General features: G+C 35.5%; 1 protein-coding gene across 5 annotated transcripts in view; it reads left to right on the top strand.

Moving 5' to 3' along the window:
* Nucleotides 1-26,737, top strand: part of nr3c1 (nuclear receptor subfamily 3, group C, member 1 (glucocorticoid receptor)) — a 71,671-nt gene extending 44,934 nt beyond the window's left edge. For 4 of the 5 annotated variants that reach the window (XM_088603999.1, XM_088604001.1, XM_088603997.1 and 1 more), the window contains exons 3-10: nucleotides 6,826-6,989; nucleotides 11,363-11,389; nucleotides 15,855-15,971; nucleotides 18,338-18,616; nucleotides 19,446-19,590; nucleotides 19,799-19,929; nucleotides 20,899-21,056; nucleotides 21,254-26,737. In XM_088603999.1, coding sequence (XP_088460125.1) covers nucleotides 6,826-6,989; nucleotides 11,363-11,389; nucleotides 15,855-15,971; nucleotides 18,338-18,616; nucleotides 19,446-19,590; nucleotides 19,799-19,929; nucleotides 20,899-21,056; nucleotides 21,254-21,406 — 1,174 coding nt within the window. In that variant the 3' untranslated portion in view covers nucleotides 21,407-26,737. The remainder of the gene's footprint in view (nucleotides 1-6,825; nucleotides 6,990-11,362; nucleotides 11,390-15,854; nucleotides 15,972-18,337; nucleotides 18,617-19,445; nucleotides 19,591-19,798; nucleotides 19,930-20,898; nucleotides 21,057-21,253) is intronic. The other variant, XM_088604000.1, reaches the window with a different exon arrangement.
* The last annotated feature ends 180 nt before the right edge of the window (nucleotides 26,738-26,917 follow it).

Consider the following 26,917-nt stretch of genomic DNA (forward strand, 5'->3'; position numbering starts at 1 on the left):
AACAAGGGAAGCTTTCTAATCAGATGTTTGCCACTGTCCAATAAATCTTTTGATTTGCTGGAAGTTAGAGCCAAATTCTTTGCATGTATTTAATTGTACATTTATTTGGGAAGATGTTGATACTGTTGATAGATTCAAATATTATGAAAATGCAACAGGAAGGTAATTATTTACAGGTCCAATGCTTTGCTGTTCAGTTCAGGTTTTTAAATTGATTTAATCTGAAGTTTATATGAGGGAGTGCTACCAGTGCTATCAGTTGTGCACAATCCCATTTTTGGAGCTTTTATTTCACTTCCTAGTAGCACTGAGTTCTGCTTTGGTTCAGGTTAATACAGGAATGAGATCACCACATTGTTCCGTTCCATCTTTATCACAAAATTAAATTGACCTGGACAGCTACAGTATGTAGGCAGTGACAGGAGGAGAGACAATGAACCAGGTTGACATGGAAACTGGTGCCCACTCAGACTGAAATTGAAATATTAAGTTCACTCTGTCCTCTCTGTCACTAAAAGCAGGGTGATTCCTTTTGGGTAGGCTTCTTAAGCACACTGTCATTACACTACTACCGTGTTGATATAGATTTTATGTAGAAGTTGTGGATTTACAATGAATTTCTCTTTTTCAGATCCATTTTTTACTAAAGCACTTGCATTTGTTTGACTTTTCCCCAGTTGCCACTGCATTGTGTTTCCATGTGTTTATTTTTTTCTTTATTGATTCAAGGTACACAGCAACTCTTGCATTCATTGTGGCCTGAAACAAAAACTGAAATGAGATTGAACTGTATGGTAATGACTGATAAACTGAAAGGTAACAGCATTTGGAGATGTGGTTAATGAAAGAGTTTCATAACCATGAAGATGGGAATGGAAAATACAGTAGAAACTCCGTTTGTTTCCTAACAAAACTTATCTCTAACCAGCAGGTGCCAAAGACAGCAGCCGTGGTCTGTACTGTTCCCTTTTTGCTAGACTATTTGAAAAATCTGTCTGCAAAACTGCAATCACTCGGTTACCTTGCTGTATTTTAAAAGCACTGGAAATGAGAAGAGCACCTAAATGAAAGGATCTCAGATCACTCTGCTACCACGTGGAAGTTATAGGTGTAGAGCCTACCCTTTTCACGGCAATTAAAAGTATGAGGAGAAAAAAGTCACTTTATAAAATGATTAAAAAAGAACATAAACTTGTTAAAGGAAAGGTGTATATCAAATTGCAAGCACAAGCATATTAGGAGGGCAAAGAGAATAATATTTTAGTTTTTAGTTTTTCATTATTAGAATAAGAACAGTAAAAGATTAATTAAAGTGCACCAATAATAATGGAAGTATCTTAAATGATGAAAGGGAAATGGCTGATGTGTTAAATGAATTCTTTGTTCCGGGGTTTGCCAAGGAAGACAGTGACACCATGCTTTGGGCTGAGGAAGGACAGTTATCTTTTTAGAAATATTTGCATATAAGTTGCAACACGTTTGAGGTATTAAAAAATCTAAAGATTAATCTTTATGGTTTTGATGGTAGTCTGCCAACGATGCTTAGTCTATTAACATAATCCCTACAGCTGTTAGTCAAGACATGGGTAATAAACTAGAAATATGTAATGTAGTGCCAATCCAGCAAAAGAGTGACAAATCCAAATCAATTAATTATACACAAATATAACTTGCTTCTGATACATATATAAGATTATGAGGAATTATAATTAGAACTCAATTAGAGGATGCCAGTAGGATTCTAGAAGTTAGTTAATATGGATATGAAAATGTTCACTTCTTAATTTTCTTTGAATTGTGGAAACTTTTATTTTCAGAATGCTTTTATAAAACAGTTCTGAAATTGTAGACAGTGTAAAGCATGTTTCTGGATTGAGAACTGGTAATGGATAGAGAATAGAATAGAATACACATATAGTAGGTAATGAAAGCTCAATTTGGGAAGATGCAATTAGTGAAGTACTACAGGGATCTATATTTGGACCACTGTTCTTTTTACATTCAAATCTAGATTCTGGTAGTAATCTAAGTTGCTTAAGAGTTACTTAAGTAAATTAGTAAGATATAAGTTTGGAGATCATCTCAAGATAAGTGGGTTAGCACAGGGTGTTGAAGCATTAAAGGAAGTTGTTTAGGATAAAATTCAAGCACCAGGGAGATGATGGTTAATGCAGACAAGTGCAGTGTTTTATGTACAGCACTTTTCATAAAAGCAAGCTAAATATAAGTAAAGAGCTTGAAGAAGCTACAGTACATATGAAAAAGACTTAGGTGTTTGTGTATGGCACATTGTTTCTTAACACCTGTGGGAAGCAATGAAAAGCAGTATTAGAATAAATAGTTAAGTGTACAATTAAAACAGCTGTTGTAATGTTGAAATTGTACAATGTACTTATGCACTAACATTATCTCATTTAGGAAATCATGTACAGTTTTGAGCACTACATTACAAACAAGGTATAGGCCTATCTGTTCTGATATCAGCATAATATAGAGCAGATACATTGTGAATATACTAAAAAGGTTTTAATCAAAAAGTTTTAATTTAACATGATCATAAGATCCAAATGATGTGTTTCATTGAAATATAATAAAGATTACAAAGGAGAGGAAGCCATTCAGTGCCTCTCGCTTGTTATGTTGTTAGTACTGTAGCTAACTGATCCAAGGATCCAGCAGTTTCTTACAGGAAGCCAGGGTATGTGTTTTGACAGCATGGCTTGGTAGCTTGTTCCAGACTTCTCCAGCCCTTTGTGTAATGAAGTGTCTCCTGTTTTACTTTTGAATGCACTTCTCAAATAGACCTTTTAGAAGTGGACGGGTTCAAAACCAGGGCTGTGAGGTTTTTTTTTCCAGAATTGGAACTGGCAGGTGTAGGGTTTCTAGACAGTTCACTCATGCACCCAGTGTAACAGTAGGTGAAGAAACTGCTGTACAGTACATCACAGGCAGAGCTTGAATGCAAATGTCATCAGGATGTGATCACACAGATGGCATGTGGTTGCTGCTACATACCACTGTGGTTGTTTTTGTTGTAAAGCAGATAAGAGGGTATTTTAACCCTCTTCCCTTCCTTTAATCATTTATCTATTTGTATTTATAAGTTATGATCCCCATAAGCATTACATGTTGTCTTTTTCCTGCTAAATTTAAAAGCCATTAATGACTCTATGAGTGCAGAAACCATGTGTTTTTTTTATTTTGGATGCTTTTTGAAACATTTTTCATTTCACAGCAGAATAAAATTTGGTGTTTTATGTGCGTGCTGTGTCTTCACCTCCTCTCTGAATTCTTCAGATTCTGCATGGCATGTCCCTGCTCTGAGGGAGTAAAAGTTCGGAATGGTGGCACTGGTAAGTCAAGTGCCACCTGGTGGTGGGTTTTCATAAGCACTTCCTTCTGACTCAAAGAAGTGCCAGTGACTTCAGACTTTATAAAACCAGAGAGCCTGCTGGCAGTGTGTTCTCAGATGTGCACATGTACAGTATTTGAGTGTATGGCCACATTGTTTTACTTAAATACTTAATATATAATATGTATTATTATTTCTGTTTTTGCTTTCGTTCCAAAAGTTTTTTTAAAGTGAAGTGAAAGCTGTGGAGTTCATGTTTTATCCATGTGTAAACTGATAATTTAAGTGACAAAGAGCTGTTTGCATTAATGATAACGTGTGTCACACAATGAGAGATGTATGTTTGGATTTGGCAAGGAAGATGGACCATGAGTGATAGATTTCAGTCTGTATTCTACCCTTAAGGAAAGGGGTAATTTATAAAAGTTATAACCGTGGAAGACTTCTGCTTTTAGAAGACTTGGTTTCACAAACCACTATAGTGATGTTTTTGTCTGTGGTATACAAATCACTTTCTGTGCACACTAGACATATTGTACTTGAATTTTATGCATAGAAAATGTGAAGGCTGGTGTGAGACAACCCCAATTTGACATGTCTTGTTAGAAGTAGTGATTTTTCCATCATAGCAATGATATTATTGTTCCATATTAACAGGGCTCATTTGTTCTACAGTTAACGCACTATAATTTTACTGTTTTGGATGTTAATAAGGTAGTTACAGTACATAATCCTTTATAATCCTAACTAAGGCAATGATAAGGTTTTTTTTCTTATATGGTCGAATAAATTAAAGCTTAATACAGATGTTTAGCTTTATTAAATCAGAAAGGATATCCTCTTTTAAGATGCTTTCCATTTTCTGTTACTGTTTATAGGTATGCAAAGGAAACAGTCTTTCTAAATAGCTTTTTATTTTTGGTTAAAGAATATCTGAACGCTTATCTCTAAAAATTGAAAGTTTTAGTGACAACATTAGAAACGCTTAATAATACATTGAAAAGATAAGATTTAATTTGGCATAGCAGAATTAATTGAATGCCCCAAGTAAGATTGTATTAACTACACTATGCTGAATCTAACTGCAAGAAGGCTTCAGTACACTGTGTGGGAAAGTAAGAGCACACATACATGTGTTTCTTGTTATCTCTCTTTCATGTTTCATTTCTCAATGTCTCAAACATTTTGTACCTATTTTTGTGTGGAAGGACCTCAGAGCATCATATAACATAGTAGCTTTTTGGGCAGATACAGGTTTGTTGGTTATATAGTGTGGTTCATATCATCCATTCATCCATTTTCAATTAACTGGCTAGTCCAATATAGGGTCTATTGCAGTGTATACATTCAACTATTTAGAAATGCCAGTTAACCTGGGAAGCATGTCTTTGGACAGTGGGAGGAAACTGGAGCATGAGGAGAAAACCCTTGTGGCCTCATGTAGCCTTGTGCATTTATAGTTTTTTACTATTTGCTTGCAAAACCTTGCATTTGTCTACATTAAATGTCACACTAGGCCAGGTGTTTGCTCAGTCTTGAATATTATCCAAATCCTGTTGCACTTCATTAGCAGCTTCTACTATGTTTGTTTATCCTCCTATTTTGGTATTATTTGCAGACTTGACTATTTTTTAATGAGAAACATTAAAGAACATATAAGCAAAGAGGAAGATCCAATCATTTCCTGCTTGAGTTAAGATAAGTTTCCCGGAGAATTATATATTCTGATTTAACAATCAGCAGAAATCTCTGTGGTGCAGAGATTCACCACATTAACCCAGAACCATCATATTCATTCAAAACATCTGGGTGGTGCTTTCAAACTACAGTGACTGGAAGCATCTAAGATTAAATAACCTGCACATCGGCAGGGTACCTCTAACCTGCTGTCAGCGTGAAAATACTATTCATGCCTGAGTTAATCAGGGAGTAATATGTTGACCGTCTTGACCATCTTTACTGTTCAGTGTTATATTGGCAAAAACCGTTTTTTGAGAGAGAATAGGTTTTCTTTTTCAGCACGACATTAATCTAATATTATCATTTTTTGAGCAGAAGAAGAGTTGAGGTCCAGCTGTGATCTGCTTTTCCTCCTGATCTGAGCTGAAGCCTACTTAAACATCTGTGGGATCAGCTCGCCAGTGCCTTTAACAAGGACACAAGTGCAACCAGCCAACCTGTAGAACCACATGACGAGGAGTAGCGTCTCACAGCAATCAGGCCAGAGGGGGATGAGATCTCTGTTAGGATTTTGTTAATGCTAACTTTGTAATGTAGTCTTTTTGTCAGGAGGTACAAATTTGTCTGAAAGAGTGGTACAAAGGAAAGGGCTTTAGATTTGAGGGGCAATGTGAGTCCTTCAGGAATAAATGGGATCTATGCAAGTGGGATATATTGCCCTGGAACAAGAGGAGCATATTCTCATAGCTGAAAAATATTTAAGTTGGGGACTGGGAGGAAAGAAACCCATAATACAGTAGGCTGATTCTGGTGGGATCTCGTAAGCCCAGGCAACTTAAATAACACCCTTTCTCTAAAGATTTGATCTCAATGTTATAAGCATGAGGAATGCGAGAACATGATACATTAACAGGTAACTAGGACATTATAGGAGTAACTGAAACAGGGCAAAGGAAGGGTGACAGGAATTAATCTAAAATTAATGGTTACAAAGTAAATTACGTTTATAACCCGTTTTAAACGGATGTGCTTTTTACCTAAGCAGTCCTAGTGGAGAACCTTTCTCAAGGCTACCACAGCAGTGCTCTGTCTGATTTTTACCCTCCAACTTCTAGTCATATGTTCAGAGCACTAACTTAACTACTGCACACTGCTATGCTTAACCAAGGCCGCTGCCATTAATAAATGATCCATTTAATAATGAGGAACAACTTACAATGAGCCAGTTACATTGATTAGTGAATGTTATTTTATAACCAAAGCATCATTCAAACTGGCTGCTCATGTGTATTTACCTTGAGGTGTTGTGATCAGGATTTTGAAGGTTAGATTGTGATCAATGGGAATTAACAACTGCTGCTTGACAAGTTTGGTTTCTCCCACAGTAAGCTGTATAACTTGCAAGGTATTACATTATTACAAAATACTAGTAGGCTTGATTGTTGATGCTCATGACATACAGTACATTGTAACTCCTGATTGCACAGCATTGTATACTATCCCAATACATGCTACATACTGTGCAATTAAAGTTTAGTATTGTATACAAATGAATGGATAGTGACCTGTTAATGTGTGAGTCTGTAACCCTTTTTTGTGGAGAGCTACAGTCTTGTAAGCTTTGTAGCCCTAAATATCACATGATGATACACCAGGAAACCAAGATTAACTAAGTTGACAAATAATGGAACCAATTAAGTCCCAGCCGGAACCTACAAAAAATCAGAAGACAGCGTGGCACTCCAGGATATGGTGAGACTCCTGTTGAAGACTTGTTTTTTTTTGTCTTGTAGTTCGACAGCTCGGGCTGATCCTAGCACCTCTTCGCCAGTGCCCAGCAAGGCCAGCGGACCTGCCCACAAGATCTGCCTGGTGTGTTCAGATGAAGCTTCAGGTTGCCACTATGGTGTCCTGACCTGTGGCAGCTGCAAAGTCTTCTTCAAGAGAGCAGTGGAAGGTGAGCCGTCTGAATTCTGTCGTGTAATAATTGGCATTGTCCCCTTAAATTGGCTAATTCTGTTAACGAGTTTTTTCTGCATGTGCAAGCTATGGCTTCTTTGCCTTTTACCTCATGCTGTTTTTCTTGCTGCACTTGTAAAATTGTATTAATCAAAGCATTGAGGAGGTTTTGATTATGCGCATACTTCAAAAATCTATTTTGTTTAGAAAAAGCTGCTAATTGTCAGTCCTGCAAAACAAGAGCATGAATGGGATATAGCACAGGAAATGAATCTTTAAAGTGATTTCCACCGGAGAGGCAGAGACAGATAATTGGACAAAAAATGCAGCTTTCGGTTTTGTTAAGGCTCAAGCCAATGTCATTAGGACCCTTGAGTATAAAATATTTTTCAAAGTTACCATGCCGACAGTGATAATGTGAATCCTTTTTAACTTAATGCAAAAAAAAAAAGTATTTTCTTTTTCTTTTTCTGGGGAATCATTAAATTAGAGCTGTAAAAAAGTGAAAATGTTCTCAAATAGGAAGTAGTTTGTGCTGATTAAAGCAATAATTGATTGAAGTGCTTTGGTACAACAGCACATTAAGAGTTTCCATAAACAAGCACAATGTACAGTACAAAGCAGTTGCTGCTTCCTAGCAGGTATATGGAGTGATGTTAGAAAAAAAAAGTAGATTTTCCAATGTATTGCCTTCTGTTTTTTTACTTTGTTTTTCAAGATCGAACATGTAACATGTAATGTAAAGAATATTTTTCAGTTGGAAACCATGGTGGTTTTATTAGTTTACATTTGTCATGGTCTGTGGAAAAACAAAGCACATTTTGAACCTTCAGTTTAACATGCCGTTCTGAAGGCCAAGCGATTAGAAAAGCAAAGAAGAAGGGGGAGTGTGTGTTGGCGAGACAAGTGGTTTGTCAACTGCAGGAGCCTGCAGAGCGAAGAATCTGGCATTTCTTTACTTTTTTTTATGCAAAGAAGAAAACGCGTTGGAACCAAACCAAGATTGTTTTTCTTGCCGGATAAAAAAAGATAATCTCTGCCCAGCTGGACCAGGATTTTACCAGCCCCCTTGTGTTGTCATTTAGACAGAAATGAGCAAAAGGCTCCCTTCACTGCTGGCATCCCGCAGAACTTCCTTTTCAAACAACCGAAGAAGTCAATCTTAAATAGCACGCTTAGTCGATTTTCAGTTCTGTTTTTTGTTCTGTAACTAACTGGATCAAATGTAAAAGCCAGCATACTTGTGAATTTAGACCCTGGACTTGTCAGACAGAACAGAAATAAACATAGGTTAATTTTATGCTGAAAAGTAAAGTGTGAAACAGACAATGTATTGTCAGGTAACGCAATTTATTTTCTCTTTTCAGCATACCAGCCTAAATGTCAAGCAACTCTTAATCTCAGTCCTCAATTGAGAGAGCTGTTTTCTGTGAATACACTACTTATACTGTGATTCACCATAACAATAAATAAACTTGATTTTATGTAACACCTTTAAAAGCAGTCACCGCCAAGTACTTTGCAATACACAAAATGCACCAGTAAAAATAAAAGTAGAATGAAGTAAAATGAAGTAGATAGAGAAGATAACCTTCCAGAAAAGGCTTTCTGAAAATGTACAATATATTTTCAAGCTAGATGTGGCTGAGTCCCTGATTTCTTTTGGAATGGCTTTCCAGAGGTTTGGGGCACAGCCGGAAAAGGGCCTGTTAGCCATGGAGTGTAGACTAGTAGTGGGAACACATAGTAAACCTGAATCAACTGAGCGAAGGTCGCTTGGAGGGGTGCAAGCAGATAACACATCGGAGAGATACTGAGGAGCCATGAAAGTAAGCAGAAGGAATTGAAGATCAACATGAATCTTGACGGAACATAGTCAGAATCCTAGCTACCTAATTCTAAGCGTATTGTAGCTGAATTAATTTTAGAGTCTCCTGCAAGAAGGGTGTTTAACTTATCCTTGAAAAACAAAAGCATGAACCAGTTTTTCCACTACAAGCAACATAGGCTATTTCTAGATTTCTAGAACGGGAAGCACAGAAAGTTGTTTCTCATTTGTGTGTTTAAGGTTAAATGCAGTTCAAATATATACCATTTCTTACGTGAGGAGAAATTAGTTCTCACGTTAACACACTTGGTCACAGTCCGCCATACAGGGTGTTGGAAACAGTTTGCTCTGCAACTACCCAGATTATTATCCAAAGTTTTAGAAAATCATAGTATTGAAATGGCTATCTCGGTATCAGAAAATTAGTGTGGATGTGGTTGTTAGATAATTAATGTGATCAAAGATTTGACTATCATCTGCATAGAAGGGATTATTTAGATCATAAACATTTAGTACTGGACCAAGAGAAAAAGGTGCAGAATACTGCTATTGCAGTTTTCTGAATTAGTCCAACGCTGTGAACAACATTAAGTCGAATATGTTACAAATCCTTATAGCCAGTATATCTAAGATATTGCATTTAAAAAAGTTGTTTTGGATATGAAGTAGTTGTATACAAATGTGCAGAGATTTTAAGGCAAAACCTTAATTCACCTTTGACAAATAAAGCTGTTGAAAGTGCATGTTTTAAGAGCGAGTGGCAAATATCCAAATGAATGTGAATGGGAGTGAACTTTGTGCCAGAAGGTAGAATACCAGAAAGATAGGTTTTGCACCGTGAACAACTTGGCTGAACTAATCTTTTCACATTAGAAAGGAGAAGATTGATTTTTTTTAAGTCATAGTTGCTCATCAATCTCCACTTTAATGCTAAGATGCAAAAGGTCAGTAGCTGTGCATAACTGCATAACTTCATTAATGGAATGATATCTCTGCCATTTTATTAATGAGTAATTATAAGAAATCAGAATTTTGTTTATTTGAAAATAATGTGCAAGAAATCAGTTGATATTATGAAGGTAGAGTGTTATAAGCAGATGCAATAGATGTTTTGAAGAATATGATCACCATTTTTCTTTATTTCTCAATCCCTTGCCACATAACAGAATGGAAAATAATAAACCATCTTCTCGGCAGCTTACACAGGGCTCACTCCAAAAAGTACGACCAAATGAAATTATGAATCTGTGAAATCATCAGAACAGAAGTTCAAGCTAGTTCCTGAGCTGTGTTGACACGCATATACTGTATTAAATTACAGCCTTAGATGGAGTGATTTTTTTAAGTCATCATCCTGATTGATAACTGATATCCTCATACGGAGGGTACTTTTAGTGATTTCCAAGAAAACAATATGCTAAGAATGTAAGCCTATCTATGTGTGATGCCAGCTTATTTACTTTGCCGTCACAAGCCCCCAGCAGTTTCTAACTTGCAACATTTTTACCCACTGGTAAGCTGCGGGTGAAACCTGCGATAACACTGAGTGAGGAATGTTAACGTTAATAAACAATATGTCTGCCGGTTTCTTATTACAGTATTCATAAGAAATCAGAACTTTTATTCATATGAAAAAATGTGCAAGAAATCCATTTCTATTATCAATGTATAGTGATGCAGTAAGAGTTCTGGATAATTTAAATACAGAAGAGATTCAAATTTATTTCTCAAGACCTTGCCACGTGATGGGGTGGAAATTGATAAATCATATCATACTTAGTTTTGTTTTTGAGCACTTCCATGTACCAAACAAAGGTTTTCCTTTTCCTGAAATCCAGATGACTAAGGATGGACATATTTGAAAGGAAAGACTCATCTTAAAATCATGTTAATTCTTTTCCAAATAATTTGAGCGTTTATTCCCCCCATTTTTTTCTCATTACGAGAAAAATGATTGAAGGGCATGGTTTTTTAGTAGGAATTAGGAAGAATAATTGAGCCCTTTGATACAGATTGTGTAATCACAATAAAAGGAAAAGTCTTTGATAAGCATGTAAAAGTGTAAATGATATAATTAGCGACCAAGGTGACTGATTTCCATATCCATTTTGTGGTAGAAATCCCATTTTATCAATGCTGTGCAAGCACAAAAGGTCGCAGTGGTCTTGAGATTCTTGAGATTGTCCCCTCCAGAGGTCCATAGAGGTACACAAGAAGCAGAGTGAAAAGAAAATGTTCTACTGACAAAGAGAGATTTTGTGCAATTTTATGTTTGTTTTAATCCCAACAAAACATGGGATTATAAGAGCAGCTCTCACTTTGTCAGTCTGAGGACTAAAAGAACAAGCATGTGAAAACTTAACAGGCACTATTCTGTTTTTTATACATTATTTACCTGGCCTGAATTGGGCACTTGAAGGTATGACTAGATAGAATTATGTGACCAGTGTTTTGTATGAAATGAGCTACCTTTTGGCATCAAGAAGTTATACCTGTTATTCTTTTCTTTTCCCCATTCTGCGGTTGTTCTCGCTTTGATGAAGGATGGAGAGCTCGACAAAACGCTGATGGTAAATAAATTTAACTTAATATCGCTGTTAAATCCATGTCCGTATATTCTTTTGGGCATAAATATTTTTTGCAAATCTCAAACCAACAGAATGGAGCACCTCTCTTTCTGTGCTTTAAAATGCATGAGTTTCAGATTCTAAAAGTAAGCCTAATCATCCAATCTGTTCGACTGAATCAAACTCTTCTTTGGATTGTTTTTTACAATCCTGGAATTTTATCAAGGCTTAAGAATTACATCAAGAATAAAGGCAAACCATTTGAATAAAGTTACGTCTTACACTGTTTAAGATGTTTCCAATGTGAATGAGCATAGTTTCTTTGGTGAAGAAATCATTTTCGAGGTATCTGCAAATTTAAATGTAATAAATTCTTATTTGTGAACAGTGGTTTGGAAATAACTCTTTATGAAAAGTGTTTAGACTGTCACAGGATATACCAGCATGACACCTTAGAGCTCATAGGTCAAATCTCATCCCATGTTGCAACATAGACTTTGATCATCAGATCTGAGAGGTTGCTATTAATTCACACCTAGTCAGGGATATTTCAACCTAAAATTGGCATGGAAAAATAAGGGAAATTGTTTTCTTTTGCTTGCAATTCTTCTACTGATCAAATAGCATCACAAAACATGAGCTATAAAATGTTACAGAGGAAAACACATTATGCATGAGAAGGCTATGCAAGAAGCACAGTTTATTCCAATTTATAATAATAATACATTCCTTACACTTTATATAATGTAACTCTTCCATGGCTATTCTACTCAAGGAGATTTACAGGTAATGGGGTCTTCCCTCCACCACCACCAGTGTGCAGCACCCACCTGGATGATGCAACAGCAGCTTTAGTGCTCCAGTCCACTCACCACACGCCAGCTGTCAGTGGGGAGGAGAACAGAGTGATGAAGACAGTTCATAGATAGGGATTATTAGGAGGCCATGATTGGTAAAGGCCAAGGGGAAATACGGCCAGGACTCTGGGGTAACACCCCTAGTCTTTTTGAGAAATACCCTGGGATTTTTAATGACCACAGAGAGTCAGGACCTCGGTTTTACCTCGAAGGACAAAGGACAGCACCTTTTTTACTCACATAGACCGCAGGGTGAGTACCCCCTACTGGCCCCACTGGCCCTACCTGCTTAGCTGTTATTTAAATTTAAAGTCTTCTAAGTAAACAGTATTGCAGTCAGATTAACATTTCCCTTACAATATGTAAGAAATGTTAGTGATTTTATATTATTTAATATAAAAAATAGTTCAAGAGTTATAATATATATATATGGAAGACAAAAAAGGAAAACCTGAAAATTCACAGACAATGGAGCTTTTAAGAGACCAGTTGTGGTTCAAAATGAAAGTTTCATTTTCAGTTAATTCTGGTTCACTGTAATTATCTGAAGTGGTAGTCTTCACTACTTACCCCCTTCCGCTGAATCAAAAATCCCACTTCCCTCATTTGGTAAGCACTCTGAAGCAAAACAAATATTTCTCATATTTTACACCTCAAAGTGAACTTTGATTCAGTTTGCAACTTAAAGCAACTTCTCTCCAAACAAAATAAAAGATGTGGCACTCTCTAAGGAGCTGTCAGTTATCAGGTTTTATGTCTAACTTGCAGTATATCTAATTTCCTTGAAAACCAATTACAAATGCAGTTTGCTTTTATATTTTTCCCAATTTACATTTTAGGCTTATAAGGCAATGAAACCAAAAATATTGAAACCATTTAAGTTTTTTTTATAGAAACCCACCCGGTTAGGAATCACTGATTATTTCTTTAGATCTAAACTTATTAAGACTCCAGTATTGGCCAGTGAATGTGAAGCCAGTGCTCTGTTGATACTGCATGCACAGCAGTGTCTTTAAGGAGAAGGTTGTGTAAATTGGAGGAAAGACACGTCAGTCTCTGACGTCAATGCACACTTGAAGGAGCCACTGTTTTGCAGGGAGAGCCCTGTGTGAATAATGACAGGCCTTTTCTCGTCGGCAGCACTTGACCCAATCTGCTCCATTGTTTAGGACATTCTGGCCAGAAACGGCTGGTGACATGACCCAGGCTCCACCCGTGACATCTGGGCCATAGATCTCCACTTGCACTCGGAAAGAGAACCTTTGCGGGCTACACTATGTCAGTCATGATACTTAAAACCCTAATGTAATGGAGCTTTAAAAAACTTGTCTTCTCAACATTTACTCCACAGGGTGAAAAATGTAAACCCTCAATCTACTCTGAGCCTGGAAAATTTAATCCAGCCTCAAAATAGTTGGAGTAATCTTGGAAATACAGTCTTTCATTAACTTTTCCTGGCACACATCTATATGGTCTGAGTTGTTCATTAATTGAAAGATAGTTTTCAGTTGCTCAGAGAATATACAGTCCAAAATGTTAATATGGATGATTTATCTTGACTTTCTTAACTAATCTCATTTCAGTATAAACTTTATTAAAGTAAAACACACAGACATGCACATTAATTTAGTTTTAAACCTCAACTAGTGATTGTCTTCGTTCACTCAAATGGAGACAAGTCAGAATAAATTAAATTCCAGGTAATTCTTAAAACAAATGCAGCAATTCCTGAACAAAAAGAACACTGCAGGAACCTCACCTAGTATGCTTACAATCGTAAGACAGCTGCATTTTCTGGAATAATGTAGTTTATCTAGCTATTATCTTCATTTTTTCTCCATATGCATTCCTTCTGCACAGTGTACTTCACAGCAATTCTGATTTACTTTCTTAGTAAATTTATAGACTTAGTCTGTAAGAGCTCTTCTCATTGGGTGTCAGTGTCACTTTTGACTGGTTGGTATACAAGAGAGGATTGAAGTCTCTGGGATCTTAAAACCTCTTTTTATCGTGTGCTTAACCACAGAGATTAATCCGCTTTACGTTAGTAACCAGAAGGAAGAGGTCAGGAACCTGCAGTGGGGGCGATGACAGCAAGGAGCATGTTTATTTAAAAAATGTATGTCAGTCTGAACCTTGATAATGAACAGTGTAGACATTTGTCTCGGCACTTTCACTTCGACCATGTGTTTCACTTTTTTTTTTTTAAAAGACACTTGGCAGTCAATCCTTAAAAGAGCCATTAAGGTTCTTGCCCATTTCCTCCAGCAGGCTGTTCAAATAGTGTCATCCTGAAGCAGTAAATGTTCTACAAGGGGAAACATACACTCATTTTATTAGGAGCAGGGAAAAACATTGCAGTTGCTCATAAAACATCCTTTTTGATTGTAAATGAATGAAATAGAAAATCGTTTTTTAATCCGTTTACTTCTGACTTTATTCTCCCTGGAGCTGTGATATTGAGCGATAAAGGGAGAAATCAGTTAGGCTTACATGTTTCCTGTAGCAGAACAAAATGTAATGATACTGTGAACTGGCAGAAGATTAGCAAGAGCTGTTATTGTAGGTAGACGTGGGTCTCTGTGACATGTTCATGTGCTTTACAAACTGGCATGGTTAAATATCCTACATTGTCTCACTATAAAAGGCACTGCTTCAAGGTAACCAGAGTGTATTATGTGATAATAACTTACTGTGTCCCAAATGTACAGATATGGTTTTCTTGGCTGTGTACTCTCAGAAAGGATGGTTTGTTGTCTTTTCTCAGTTCCATATAGTACTGTATACTTGGGATTGGTATGCTGACTAGACCAGGAATCATTCCACTATGCATAGTTTCCTTTCATTGTTGAATTTGAACTTGAGGTCCACTGTGTGACAAACAAAATGACTTTTATAGATCATCCTGAGAAAATCTGCTTTAGCTGAAGTCATGGATGTAATTGCTAATCTCTCATAATGCAAAAGAGCTAATTCTGGTTTTCTAAAATGTTCCTGTTTTAATGGTTTATTTTGTTGATTACGTAAAGAACTTATCCATATGTTATCTGAAAGAGATTATAATATTGCCTTCGACAACATGGCTGGGTATCTTGTTCCAGAATCTCACAATGCTTTGTTGTAATCTATCGAAAGTCCCTTTTCTTCAATTTAACTGCATTTCCCTTTGAAACAAAGGTAGTGGACTCCAAAATGTATAGCTGATGTTACATCTCAAGATAAAAAGGTTTACTTTTGTACTGTATAAATGAATGGATTCATGCATTGTCCTTTTGCTATTTAAAAAGATTTTGTTCCTAACCTCAAGTCTCTAGAAAGTTAACCTATGGTCCTTGTAAATACGTTTTGCTCATTTTGTTGTTGATAATCCTCTGATTATTTTTCGTTCAATTATTTTTTTCCTAAGAAATCTTTCATATGCAGTGCTGTCACTGTAGCAACTCAAGATGTAAAATTATAGTCTTGTTAGTAACCAAGGAATCTGGTAATCTTAAGAAGTCAAAGTTTGAGGTATTTGTCCCTGAGAGAGAAGTGTAATAAAATCACAAGTGGTAATGGCAGGGATGCTGGACAATCTTTTAACTCTTGTGTTGATACTGCTCTTTTCCTAGGGCAACACAATTATCTGTGTGCGGGAAGAAATGACTGCATCATTGACAAGATTCGCAGGAAGAACTGTCCAGCGTGCAGGTTCCGTAAATGTCTGCAGGCTGGAATGAATTTAGAAGGTAAGCATTTTGTATTACATGACGTGCTAAATGCAAATAAATGTTCTCCAGTGAGTTACATGTACAGCTTGTCCAATAACATGCAACAGTCTGGAATTTTCCACTATTCACTACCATAAAGAAAGTAGACTGGATAAAGTGTGAAATCTTCCTAGGACAGTGATTTGAGCTGGTGTTCAAATGAGAGTGTCCACTCTTAAATGCCCCGCTGAGGTGTGCTTTGCAGCATTTAATCTGGTTCCAAACCAGGGGTCCTCAAAAACTGTCAAGAGTGTCCCCAAAAACATGGAAGAAAAAGATAGCTACTTCTAAACCCATTTCCTTAAATTTAACTCTTAATGTTTTTGTAATAATTATGTTTTAATTTAGAAATAAGAAGTCTTTAAACCTCCAATTTTAATGAAGTCTCAGCAAGAGAACAAACCTTTAAGGTTAAGTTTCCCAAATGTAATGATTTCTTAAATTTCCTTGCAGCTTTTTTTCATTTGTGGGTGTATGTAGAAGAATGATAGGTTAGGGGTTTACTATGCTATTAACGTGAATTATTGCCTCTAATTGTAACTATTTGTGTCACTGAAGCTTATGTAAGAGAATTATAATTGTCATCCAGAGTCCATCCTAATGTTCAATGACTAACGGAACCTACTTTGAAACATAGTCTCACCTTCATCATCATCCTTTTCCTTTCTGTGTAACAGTGGTTTTGTTGTCATCTAATGCATATTTTATTTCAGGAATACACAGCACACTGTTGGCAGGAAACCCTGTTAAACAAAACTTAATATGGAATTATGGGCATGAAACCTAAAATGAAGTAGTTGTGTTCAAGAATATTTTTTACATTATTTCTTGTACTGAAGAATATAAAATTGTGACATCTTATTTGTAGAGATCAAGAAACAAAAAACACCATCAGCAGAGAACTATACCCTGAGTTCTGTCAGCAAAGCTCTTAGTTACCATAGAAACCTTAATGGAGGAGGTTAAAAAAATCACTAAAGGCTGTCGAATGCAAACGGATTTGATATTAACCTCTTAACCTTGGAAAGACAACAAACAAAAGCAAAGGTGAAAACCAAGGGTCATCTCTTTTTAAACCCACAAGAAGCCATAATGCTGAGAACATGAATGACATTTTCCCGTTTGAAGGAGCAAAATAAGAACTGAAATGTTAGAACCCTAAAACTGGAAAAAATTGTGATCTCACAGCACTCTCTCTTAAATTGCATTTCATAAAGATGAAGAATTTTAATGTAAAGCCAAATTATCATTAACCTTTGTGATGTTGAGGAACAACAGTCTATATTACAGCAGGTTGAGTATGATGATTGTTTTAGCAAAAGCACATTAAAGAAGTTACTCTTGTGCAGTATTCTTAATTGTTTATTTAACTATTTTAAGAAAGGGATTTTAATCATTGTGTGACAGGAAAGCATAGTGAAACAAGTAATCTGTTGAGTGCATTTTAAAATCTGCATTTCTCTTCTGTGACATGGTGAAGTCTTGGAGATAAGAGTTTTAACTTCTGTAATGAGAATACTTGCTTTCTTGTGAATCTGATTTAGCTTTTGTAATGCCAGTTCAAAAAGCAACAGCAAAGTGGTAAAGTAATTTGAGTGATTCTTTTCTGATTTGCATATCATATGTTTGGCAAGAGGAAAAAAAATCCTCAAGAATAAAAAATTTCTCAAGTATGATAAAATTCAAATAGAATAGGTTGAATATGTGGTAGAAAGCAAACTGCATTTTTAAATAACTTCTAATAGTAATAACTTCATTTGTTTCTGGTAATACAGTGTCAATTGTGACAGGATAACATCTATACTGTGTTTTCAAAATGTCTTTCTAAAAGAGTTGTTAGTATATTCAGAATCTACCTATGAAGTGCTTTCATATATCTTTACTTACATTACATACAGTGCTACTGTAGGATTACATTGGCACAAAATCATTTGAGTTATATATGAGCATGAGTGTGTTATTATAAGTAAATATACTGCATTCGAATACAATATTTTATTAAAAATGACATGTTCTGCCTTTTATAGTATGCGTTTAGTAAATTAATTTTAGAATGCATTGCAGAGTCACATTACTGAGGTGGGAAAATCAGGATATATCAGATACAGCCTGAATGTCAGCTTTGTGCTCTACAAGCTGTTGTCTAGGTCATCTAGTATTTTGAGAGAGCTTCATTGGACCAAGTATCTAGAATTTGTCCGATATCTAAGGTTGCAGATTGGAACATTATCTGGTTCCTTTTGTTGTTTTTCCTTTTTCCTAATCAAAACTGAACTGCCAAATACCAGACATGGACAGAAAAAGAAGCCGCATTAATTCATGTTTTGTGTGTTTTGGGATTTCAGCGAGGAAAACGAAGAAGCTGAACAGGTTGAAGGGTCCTGGGAGAGCAGTTGAGCAGCCAGCTTCACTTCCCGATGAGCAAACGCGAGCAGTGGTCCCCAAATCCATGCCCCAGCTCATCCCGACCATGCTGTCTCTGCTGAAGGCCATAGAGCCAGAAATAATTTATTCGGGATATGACAGCACCATCCCAGACACCTCCACACGGCTCATGAGCACCCTAAACAGTCTAGGAGGAAGGCAAGTTGTCTCAGCTGTAAAATGGGCAAAGGCTCTCCCAGGTGAGTTCATGAGTCTTATCGAAGATTTTCCAGTACTGTATTTGGGGCTTTTGAACTTTGCATTTGTCACTTATGGAAACAGTAAGACACAGAGTGCATTTGAGCATGGAACAAATACACTTCCCAAAGAGAAACGTAATTCAGCTGACAGACTGCTGCACATCAGGTTTCAGACAGGCTTGAAAAAACTCATATCTGCAAATGGCAGCCAATCCCTTTGTTTTTCTCTTATATGGGAGAAGTTATACATGAAAAATTAGTTTTTCATGGAGTGAAAAGTATTGTACGCCATGAATTTTTGCCACATTTTCTTTAGTCATCTGTAATACAATCCCAAATGGTAATTAACAATATGTTGATTCTGAGCAAAGGCAAGCAGGACACAGCTGCAAGACAGCTGAGAAGTGACCTTACCGTATTTCTTTGTTTGTCCAGAAAAGGCATAAAGTGGAGGATGGCCAATAAAATTCACTGCATGCACGTTCTGTTCAATTTCAACAAGCCTATTCAGTCTGACCTCAGTGGTTTGTTTAGGTTTGCTTACGTTTATGTGCTCAGGTGTGCCTGGTCTGGCTGAGCAAAAATGTTATCCAAATACTTCAATTCAAATTAGTGCTCCATTTTTCCATTCCGTTCCTCTCCATTAGCTCTTCATATTTTTTATTATTCCTTGTTTTCAGGAGACAGTTATTCTCAAGAAGTAGTTGAGATGCAATAGAGTAAGATTATTATTTTGAAAAATTTCTATTTTTTGGGAAGAGGGGATTGTGTAATATTACACTGGGAAGAGGTTACTAAACCAAGACTCTCCCTGTCTCTTCTTGGCTAGGATTTAGAAACCTGCATCTTGATGACCAGATGACTCTGCTGCAGTGTTCCTGGATGTTCCTCATGTCATTTGGGCTGGGATGGAGGTCCTACCAGCAGTCCAATGGCAGCATGCTATGTTTTGCACCAGACCTGGTGATTAATGAGTAAGTGCTTTCAGACTTTTTTGTCTTTTTATGCAAATCACTCAAACATAACAAGGAAAGCTGGTTCCTCTTTTGTGCTGCAGTTGGAAATCGGTTAATTTAATGAATCGCACTGATGTAATACTGTATGCGTCTGATTTTGTAGCAGAAAAGGAAAAAAACTAATATTGTGAGGATATTTTCCCATTTTTATTTGTTATTTTTGCAGAGAGAGAATGAAGTTACCATACATGTCTGAACAGTGCGAACAGATGCTGAAGATTTCAAATGAGTTCGTGAGGCTTCAGGTTTCCTATGATGAATATCTCTGCATGAAAGTTCTACTGCTACTCAGCACAGGTAGGAGATTTGAGGGGTTGTTATATTTCATGATATGACGGGTTTCTTAAGTTTGCCCCAAAAAACGTCAGTTATTACTTTCAGTTTAGACAATTTCAATATAGCATTAGACATAAGCTAACATGCATTAAATAGTAGGGATCCCTGTGTTGAAGTGTCCGTGAGTATTGTAGAGTACTGCATTTTGATTTTTTTTTTATTTAGAAAGTATTCTGCCTTCCATAATCGTCAGTTTATGTCATTGTAGACTCAACCTCTTACACATTGAACCCTTTAATTCATATTCGTATTTTCAAGGTGCAGTTGACATACGATGCACAGCATGATGGGGTTTTTTTAATACTTTCTCATCTCCGCTTTTCAATTTACTTTCAGTGAATGTTGTTCACTCTGACATTCGTTAATTGCCTCTGCAAAATTACTAGGCTTCCTTAGTGTTCATGTCATTATCACAGAGCAGAACAGTTCTCACTTCAAATATTTAGTGAATCTGTCTTTGTTGTCTTGTTCGACTTTAAATGATGAAATTTAGTGGGCCAGAATGCTTTCTCTTCTGTTGCATTAAAGGTTCATTTAATTATGAGGATGATTCTGCTGCTTCTTACTTCTTTAAGGCATACATTTTCATGTTTGAGAGAAAACGTTTACAGAAGTTGAAAAAATGTGGCTGCAGCAAAGCATCTCGAATGATTACATCAAGGAATGATTATTGCATCAAAGGAATATGTTACCAAGTACTATTTTTTTTTCACTTGAAGTGAATGTGTCCCAATGCTTATGGTCACTTGAAATCTCTGGGTTCAGCCTAATGTATGTTTTGTTAGTGTTATATGATTAAATATGTCCACGGAATAACAGTACATTCAGTATATTACATATATGAAGTCAGAATCTGTAACTCTTAAATATGCTACATGCTCTGTTCTGCTTTGCTAGTTAGCTTTTAATTTGTGATATCTACCTTTCTAGTTCCTAAAACTGGGTTGAGGAGTCAGAGCATCTTTGATGAGATCCGGATGTCCTACATCAAGGAACTGGGAAAAGCCATTGTCAAGCGTGAGGAGAACTCCAGCCAAAACTGGCAGAGGTTTTATCAGCTGACGAAACTCCTTGACTCCATGCATGAGGTGAGTTGAAAATAAAAAAGATGCTTGGATTGATAAGCCCTTGACAAAGACACAGACTGAAGGCCAGATCTTCACTTTGTAACTTTCCATCAGCTATTATTTATTTGTTTGGCAGACTGTTTAATGACTACGGATACCAACAGTCCTTTTTTCTTTCAAAGTGCAGAAGAATAAACATTTTATTTTTTGTTCTGCAGTTGGTGGGTGGACTCTTGAATTTCTGCTTCTACACCTTTCTGAACAAATCCTTGTGTGTGGAGTTTCCAGAGATGCTGTCTGAGATCATCAGCAATCAATTACCAAAATTCAGAGCCGGGAGTGTGAAGCCACTACTCTTTCATCAAAAGTGACTGCCTTATCGCATGAAAGAAGATGCCTTAAATTATTCAAGCTGATATTGCTTTCCCTCAAATTGTCAGGTATTTGAGAAAGAGGTATTATCCCATTTAAAAAGATTGTTGAAACAGTATGCAAAGTATGAAAGTTTTTTTTTCAGAGGGCCAAGTGAGTCTGATAAATGCAGGGAGATTGACAAGGAGGAAAAGCAAAACAACTTTAGAATTTAATCATTTGGTTTTTTTTTTTGCTTATAAACTGCTTAATTACACAACGTAAAATTGGCCAGGAAAGAAAAAATCTTGTACTTTTTTTAAAGAATATTTTATACAGTTAGAAATTGATTTTATGCATGCAAACAGCTAAAGGTTTACAAATGTATATCAGTAAAAAGGGAAAAGATGTGCCTTTTTTAGCTTTGCTGTCTGATTTTAGCCATTTTTGTAAAAGTCCAAGGCAAGTATTTTGCATACGCAATGATTAAACTTAATCTTAATTGTATGTATTTTTATATTACTTGCACTGGCGATTTCCTTTTTTTTTTAAATAGCCATGTTCGTGTTTTTTCTGAAGTGGGCAGCTCAAAAATCCTCTAAAGTGTGAACTAAAATTAAGTGTTCCTTAAGAAGGTGGCGTGAAAATTCCCATAGTAGTAGTTCCGTGTTGATTTCAAAACATTGTTGTACTTAAGTTAGAGCTTTTATTTTTTAAATGCAATTTCAGCACTTACAGTATCTGTTAAGATCTGCTTTTTAAATAAAACAATCATTTAATATAACACACTTTCAGGAAACAATTGTTTGCTGTAACAAAAAGAAATCAGATGTATATGTGATCAGTTATAAACCCTTGCCATCTTAACTCATTACCTTACCTGTCCATTTTCTGCATCTGCCAATGTGCAAAAGAGGCTCTAAAACAAAACTTTACTGAAAGTAGTTCTGAAATCTGTACAAAATAAATTTCGTGAAGAAATTCACATTGCAATGTTAACAGACCAAAGGTTTATTAATATAATATCAGATATGAGAAAAATCCCTTTGAGTTCTCCCTTGTCATCTATGATCAGTGTAGAAAATGACTTTACATTTTAGAGTGCAAGTTATCATAGAAGTAGGTCTCCTTGTTTTAATAGAAGTCTCGATTGCTAAGTAAAGAAAACTGGAGCAGTTGCCCCCAAGTAATTAAGTTATTTTAGTAACAAAACTAACTATGAATCACAAAACAACTATATTTAAAGTTCCCTAATACAGAATTCATATTGTATGTGGTGTTTTGTTCTTCTCAGTGAAGATCAGTGCACCATGTCCGTTAATGGAGGTTTTAAGGGCCGGTTTATGTTCTATTGCTTAACCATCACTGGAGAGCAGAGTGTTCACAACTCAACCTAGTTTTTGCCAGCATTTACTAAGCTTGAAAATGATTGTCACTAGCTGTGTTGCTGGAACCAGATCAGCTGAACTTTGGTCTAGTCAGTAATCTTGTTACTGGGTGATAGTGGAGGTTCCACAGTTCTGGATAGCATTGGAGAGATATTATGGTCCACCCACCAAAATTAGTGCAGAATCATCATAGGATGATTGCTGCTGGAGGGGTCTTTAATGTTGTTGCCAATATCTTTGTTGTATAGCTAGATATTTATATATAAATATATATTAAAAAATATATATTCACACCAACTGTAAAGCACTTTGAGATCCTACTTTTAAAGGAGCTATATAAAATCAAGTTTATTATTATAATTCAAACACTTAAAAGCAAATATAGTATTAAAAGTGCTATCATCAGATGTTCATGTATGCATTTATGCTGCATTATGCAATTTAGAAAGATGGCATTTCTAGCTTCTAATGGTCCGACAGTGCCTGTGTTGAGTTGACTGATATAATTACTGCTAATTGCGTTTATATAGTGCTTTTCATTCCAAAGAAATGTGTAATTACAAACACAATATAAATAAATGATTTAACAGAATTCTAAATGTATATATATACACAGTATATATTCACGTCTGTCCCATCTAGTGATCTGATAACTATGTAAAGTACAGCTGTTTAAAATGTCAATGTATTACAGAACTACAGTACAAAAGCACTTAGATGTAAACTTTTTTTATGTACGGTACATATCTTATTTTACTTGGTGATAAACATGTGGCAATATACTTCCATAATATATAGACTGCACTGTCTTTATGCACAGTATGTAGTAAACTATTGTATCCTATAGCAGCAGTTTTATTTATCTGCAGCTAATGTAACAACATTTGTAGCTACATTGTAGTGCATATCTAGAATATATACACAAATGATCAACTTACTGATAGTATCACCTGCCCCACATTTAGTGAGGAATATCCTTAACCCCAAGAATGCAAAGCATTTGGTATTTACAACTTTGAAAACCAAGATTCTAGTTTAATTAGCACTGGGTTTAATTATGCATCTGCTTTGATCAATCACTTCTTACATAAAAGCAAACAAGCAGAAGTAAAAAACTATCGATGCGCGTGATCCTCCGCGTTCCTGCTCTGACATCTCTGGAGAAGTGCGTGATGGTCAGGGACAGTGATGAGCGAATTTGGCAATAGCAGAGCAACTTGCTCTGGCTGGGTTTCCTGTCCAACAGCATTCAGGCGATGGAATATAAACTGGCCCTTTGTGTCGTGCTCACTGCTTTTCACAGCTCCTACTGTAAATTCATTTTCTAGCACATTTGGATTTTGTTTTTATCCATTGTCCATGCTTGTATAGTATAGGAATTCTTTTTCTGCAATAACAAAGTTTAATTGTGGAATTGATTCCTTACTTAAAAGCTCTTAAAAAAATCTCATATCTAGGTAGAAAGTAAAAAATAACAAGTGGATAATAATCTCATCTTCTGTACTCTGCCGTTCTGGAACTTCAAAGTGAAATTTGTGTTAGTTTGGCCTTTATAGTGAGATGTCCCTTTTTATTCTTTGTGTGCCAAACAGTGTTTTTTTTTTACTGTGATTGTCCTAAAAAGTGTTTGTATTTTATTTTGTTCTCTGTCACAGCCCCAGAGGTAACTACGTGCACCTGTCAATTTGAAAAGGATACATCATGAAAGAAATAGTTTTTATTGATATACTAAAATTGGACTTTTGTACCAGCAAAAACAAAGTATACATGGAAATTAAACCGTGTTTTTTATGCCTGTATTTCAACATATATATTTTGACGTGAAGTATTAGATCTTACTTTTGGCCGCTTAATATGTTTGCAAAGAAAAAAAATTCCTTGGCTTTCTTGGAAAAATATAAATTTTAACATACTTGTCACATTTTTGGTCTGTATCAAGAGAATCCAATACAGCTTTTAACAGTTTGTTGAATGAATGAAGAACATTTTTACAATTTAACTTTATTTATTCAAAAGAATAAATAGATATTGAAATGCACACTATAAGATCATATAGCAAAATGATCAGAATATAATTTGCAATGGAGCAACAAACATTGATAAGAAAGACTGGGTATTTTAACCAATATTTGCCAGTAGTTTTCACACTATAGAAAATTAGAGATTACTGTAAGATAAGAAACAGATTTAGCCATGCAGGTAAAGTATATTATATTAAAAATATTACTTTTTTATGTATGATTTTGCTAAAAAATTATCTTCAATGTGAACTACTTACCGCGATATACTCTACCACACATGGTCTAGTTGTCTAAGAGTTGTTTTGTAAAAACAATATCTTCACATTTTAGATGACACTTAGAAAAGCCATTTCTTTTAGCTAATCGATCCACTTTAAACTTGGCGTAGTCTAATAGGTTTGTACACTTTTGCTTCAGCCACATCAAGGATGAATAAATTGATATTTTTAATTAAAACATCTGAAATTTAAAGTGGACATGAACGGTGATGTGAAAATTAGTTCTCTGTAATTTTTACCTTGAATGTTACGGAAAATGTATTGTGTATCTCACAGTGTGTACATTGCATTTGTATACTTGCTGTACAGAGGGAATAGGTGTCAACAACGTTTAAGAAACGCAAAGAGAGTGAGGTTTTAAGCAAGACGCACATTTGTGTGCGCTGTAGTGTTGTTACATTCTTCAGAAATGTCAAAAGCTGTGTTGATGGTCTCTTTTTTAGCTTAGACCTTCTCTAACTGCAGCTGATCTTTGAAATGGAAAAATGGGTTTGTTATATATTTGGTTATACATATAAACATTTATATATGAATGAATGGTTGTACGTTTCCTGTCTTGTTCGAAAATGTCAGGTCGGTCAGATGTTTTCTTGTGTGCTTTCATTAGTTTTGCCCATTCTCCAATGCAATTTTTTTTCAATGCATTCAGGTTACTTTCACATACAGTCTGAAGGTGTAGTCTATTTTTTATTTGGTTCTAATTTGGCAATAATACTAATGCTGTAAATAATGCAAGCAGAATCCTTATTTTTCTGAAGAGTTATTTCTATATAAAAAAGTCTAAAAACAACAAAAAGTCACCTATTGCATCTTTTAAATAGAATACATTTTAATGATTCCTTATTTTAGCTTCTGCATTGTTGTGGTGAAAAGTAAAAAAAATCATTTTGTTTCTTTAATGTACTATGTTCCATTTTATCAAAAATAACAGTTTATTCCTTGGTTTTTATTCTTCGTTACATGCTACTGTTTTGTTTCGATTTGTGTGGCAAAAGGAAAATGTGATTTTGGACAAATCCATATGAAAATGATTACTATATATTAGAATGATAATTAGTAAGACTTTTCAATTTTGTTTTACTTGTAAATAAATGTAAATTCTGTATCTTGATGGGGAAAATTTCTAAAAAAAACATGCCATGTTTTAAAATAAAATTAAATGGAAAATATATTTAGTATATTTCAACAACTTTAGCGACCAAAGTCAAAACATTATTTGGGGAATTTTAGAATATACAGTAGCACTCAAGGTAAATATGAAAGTACTTAAAAGTGTAATTGTTTAAGGCTTTGGTCTCTTGTATATTACTGTGAAGTTAACCAATCACTTAGAAAAGGTAAAAACTGTGTGTGAAAGTAATCAACAAACTAGAGCCTGAAAATTTGCACTACCGTAATACTGGTTGAAAAAGTCTATTTTGTATAATATACATGCAACTACTATCTTTAAAAATGATTAAGGGCAGATCATATTTCACTGGTATGGTATATGGCTTTCATTAAAGTCTGTTCTGTTTGTATTGCAATTATGTACATGTAATCCAATGTAAAAAATGACAATGTCTGTTTTAAAAAGTTTTCTATGACTTCTGACTTCTGTATTATACTTCTTCTGTAGTAAATGTTTATCTTTTCACCTATTTGATTAAATGTTGGGCTGTAAAGTCTTGTTTGTTTGTGGTAATCTTTATACTCACAATAACTGTGAACCACTTACAATTATTCAAGTAAGGCTGAATAATCAAATAATAAAATGCACTTTTCAGTTATGGGGCTATTGTTTATTACACTTATTCTAAAACCTGTTCAAAATTGTGCCCTTCAACTGTTTACTGAAGAGCGTT

This window comes from Lepisosteus platostomus, chromosome 13 (assembly GCF_059453375.1).
Source record: "Lepisosteus platostomus isolate fLepPlt1 chromosome 13, fLepPlt1.hap1, whole genome shotgun sequence".
NCBI classification, from domain to species: domain Eukaryota; kingdom Metazoa; phylum Chordata; class Actinopteri; order Semionotiformes; family Lepisosteidae; genus Lepisosteus; species Lepisosteus platostomus.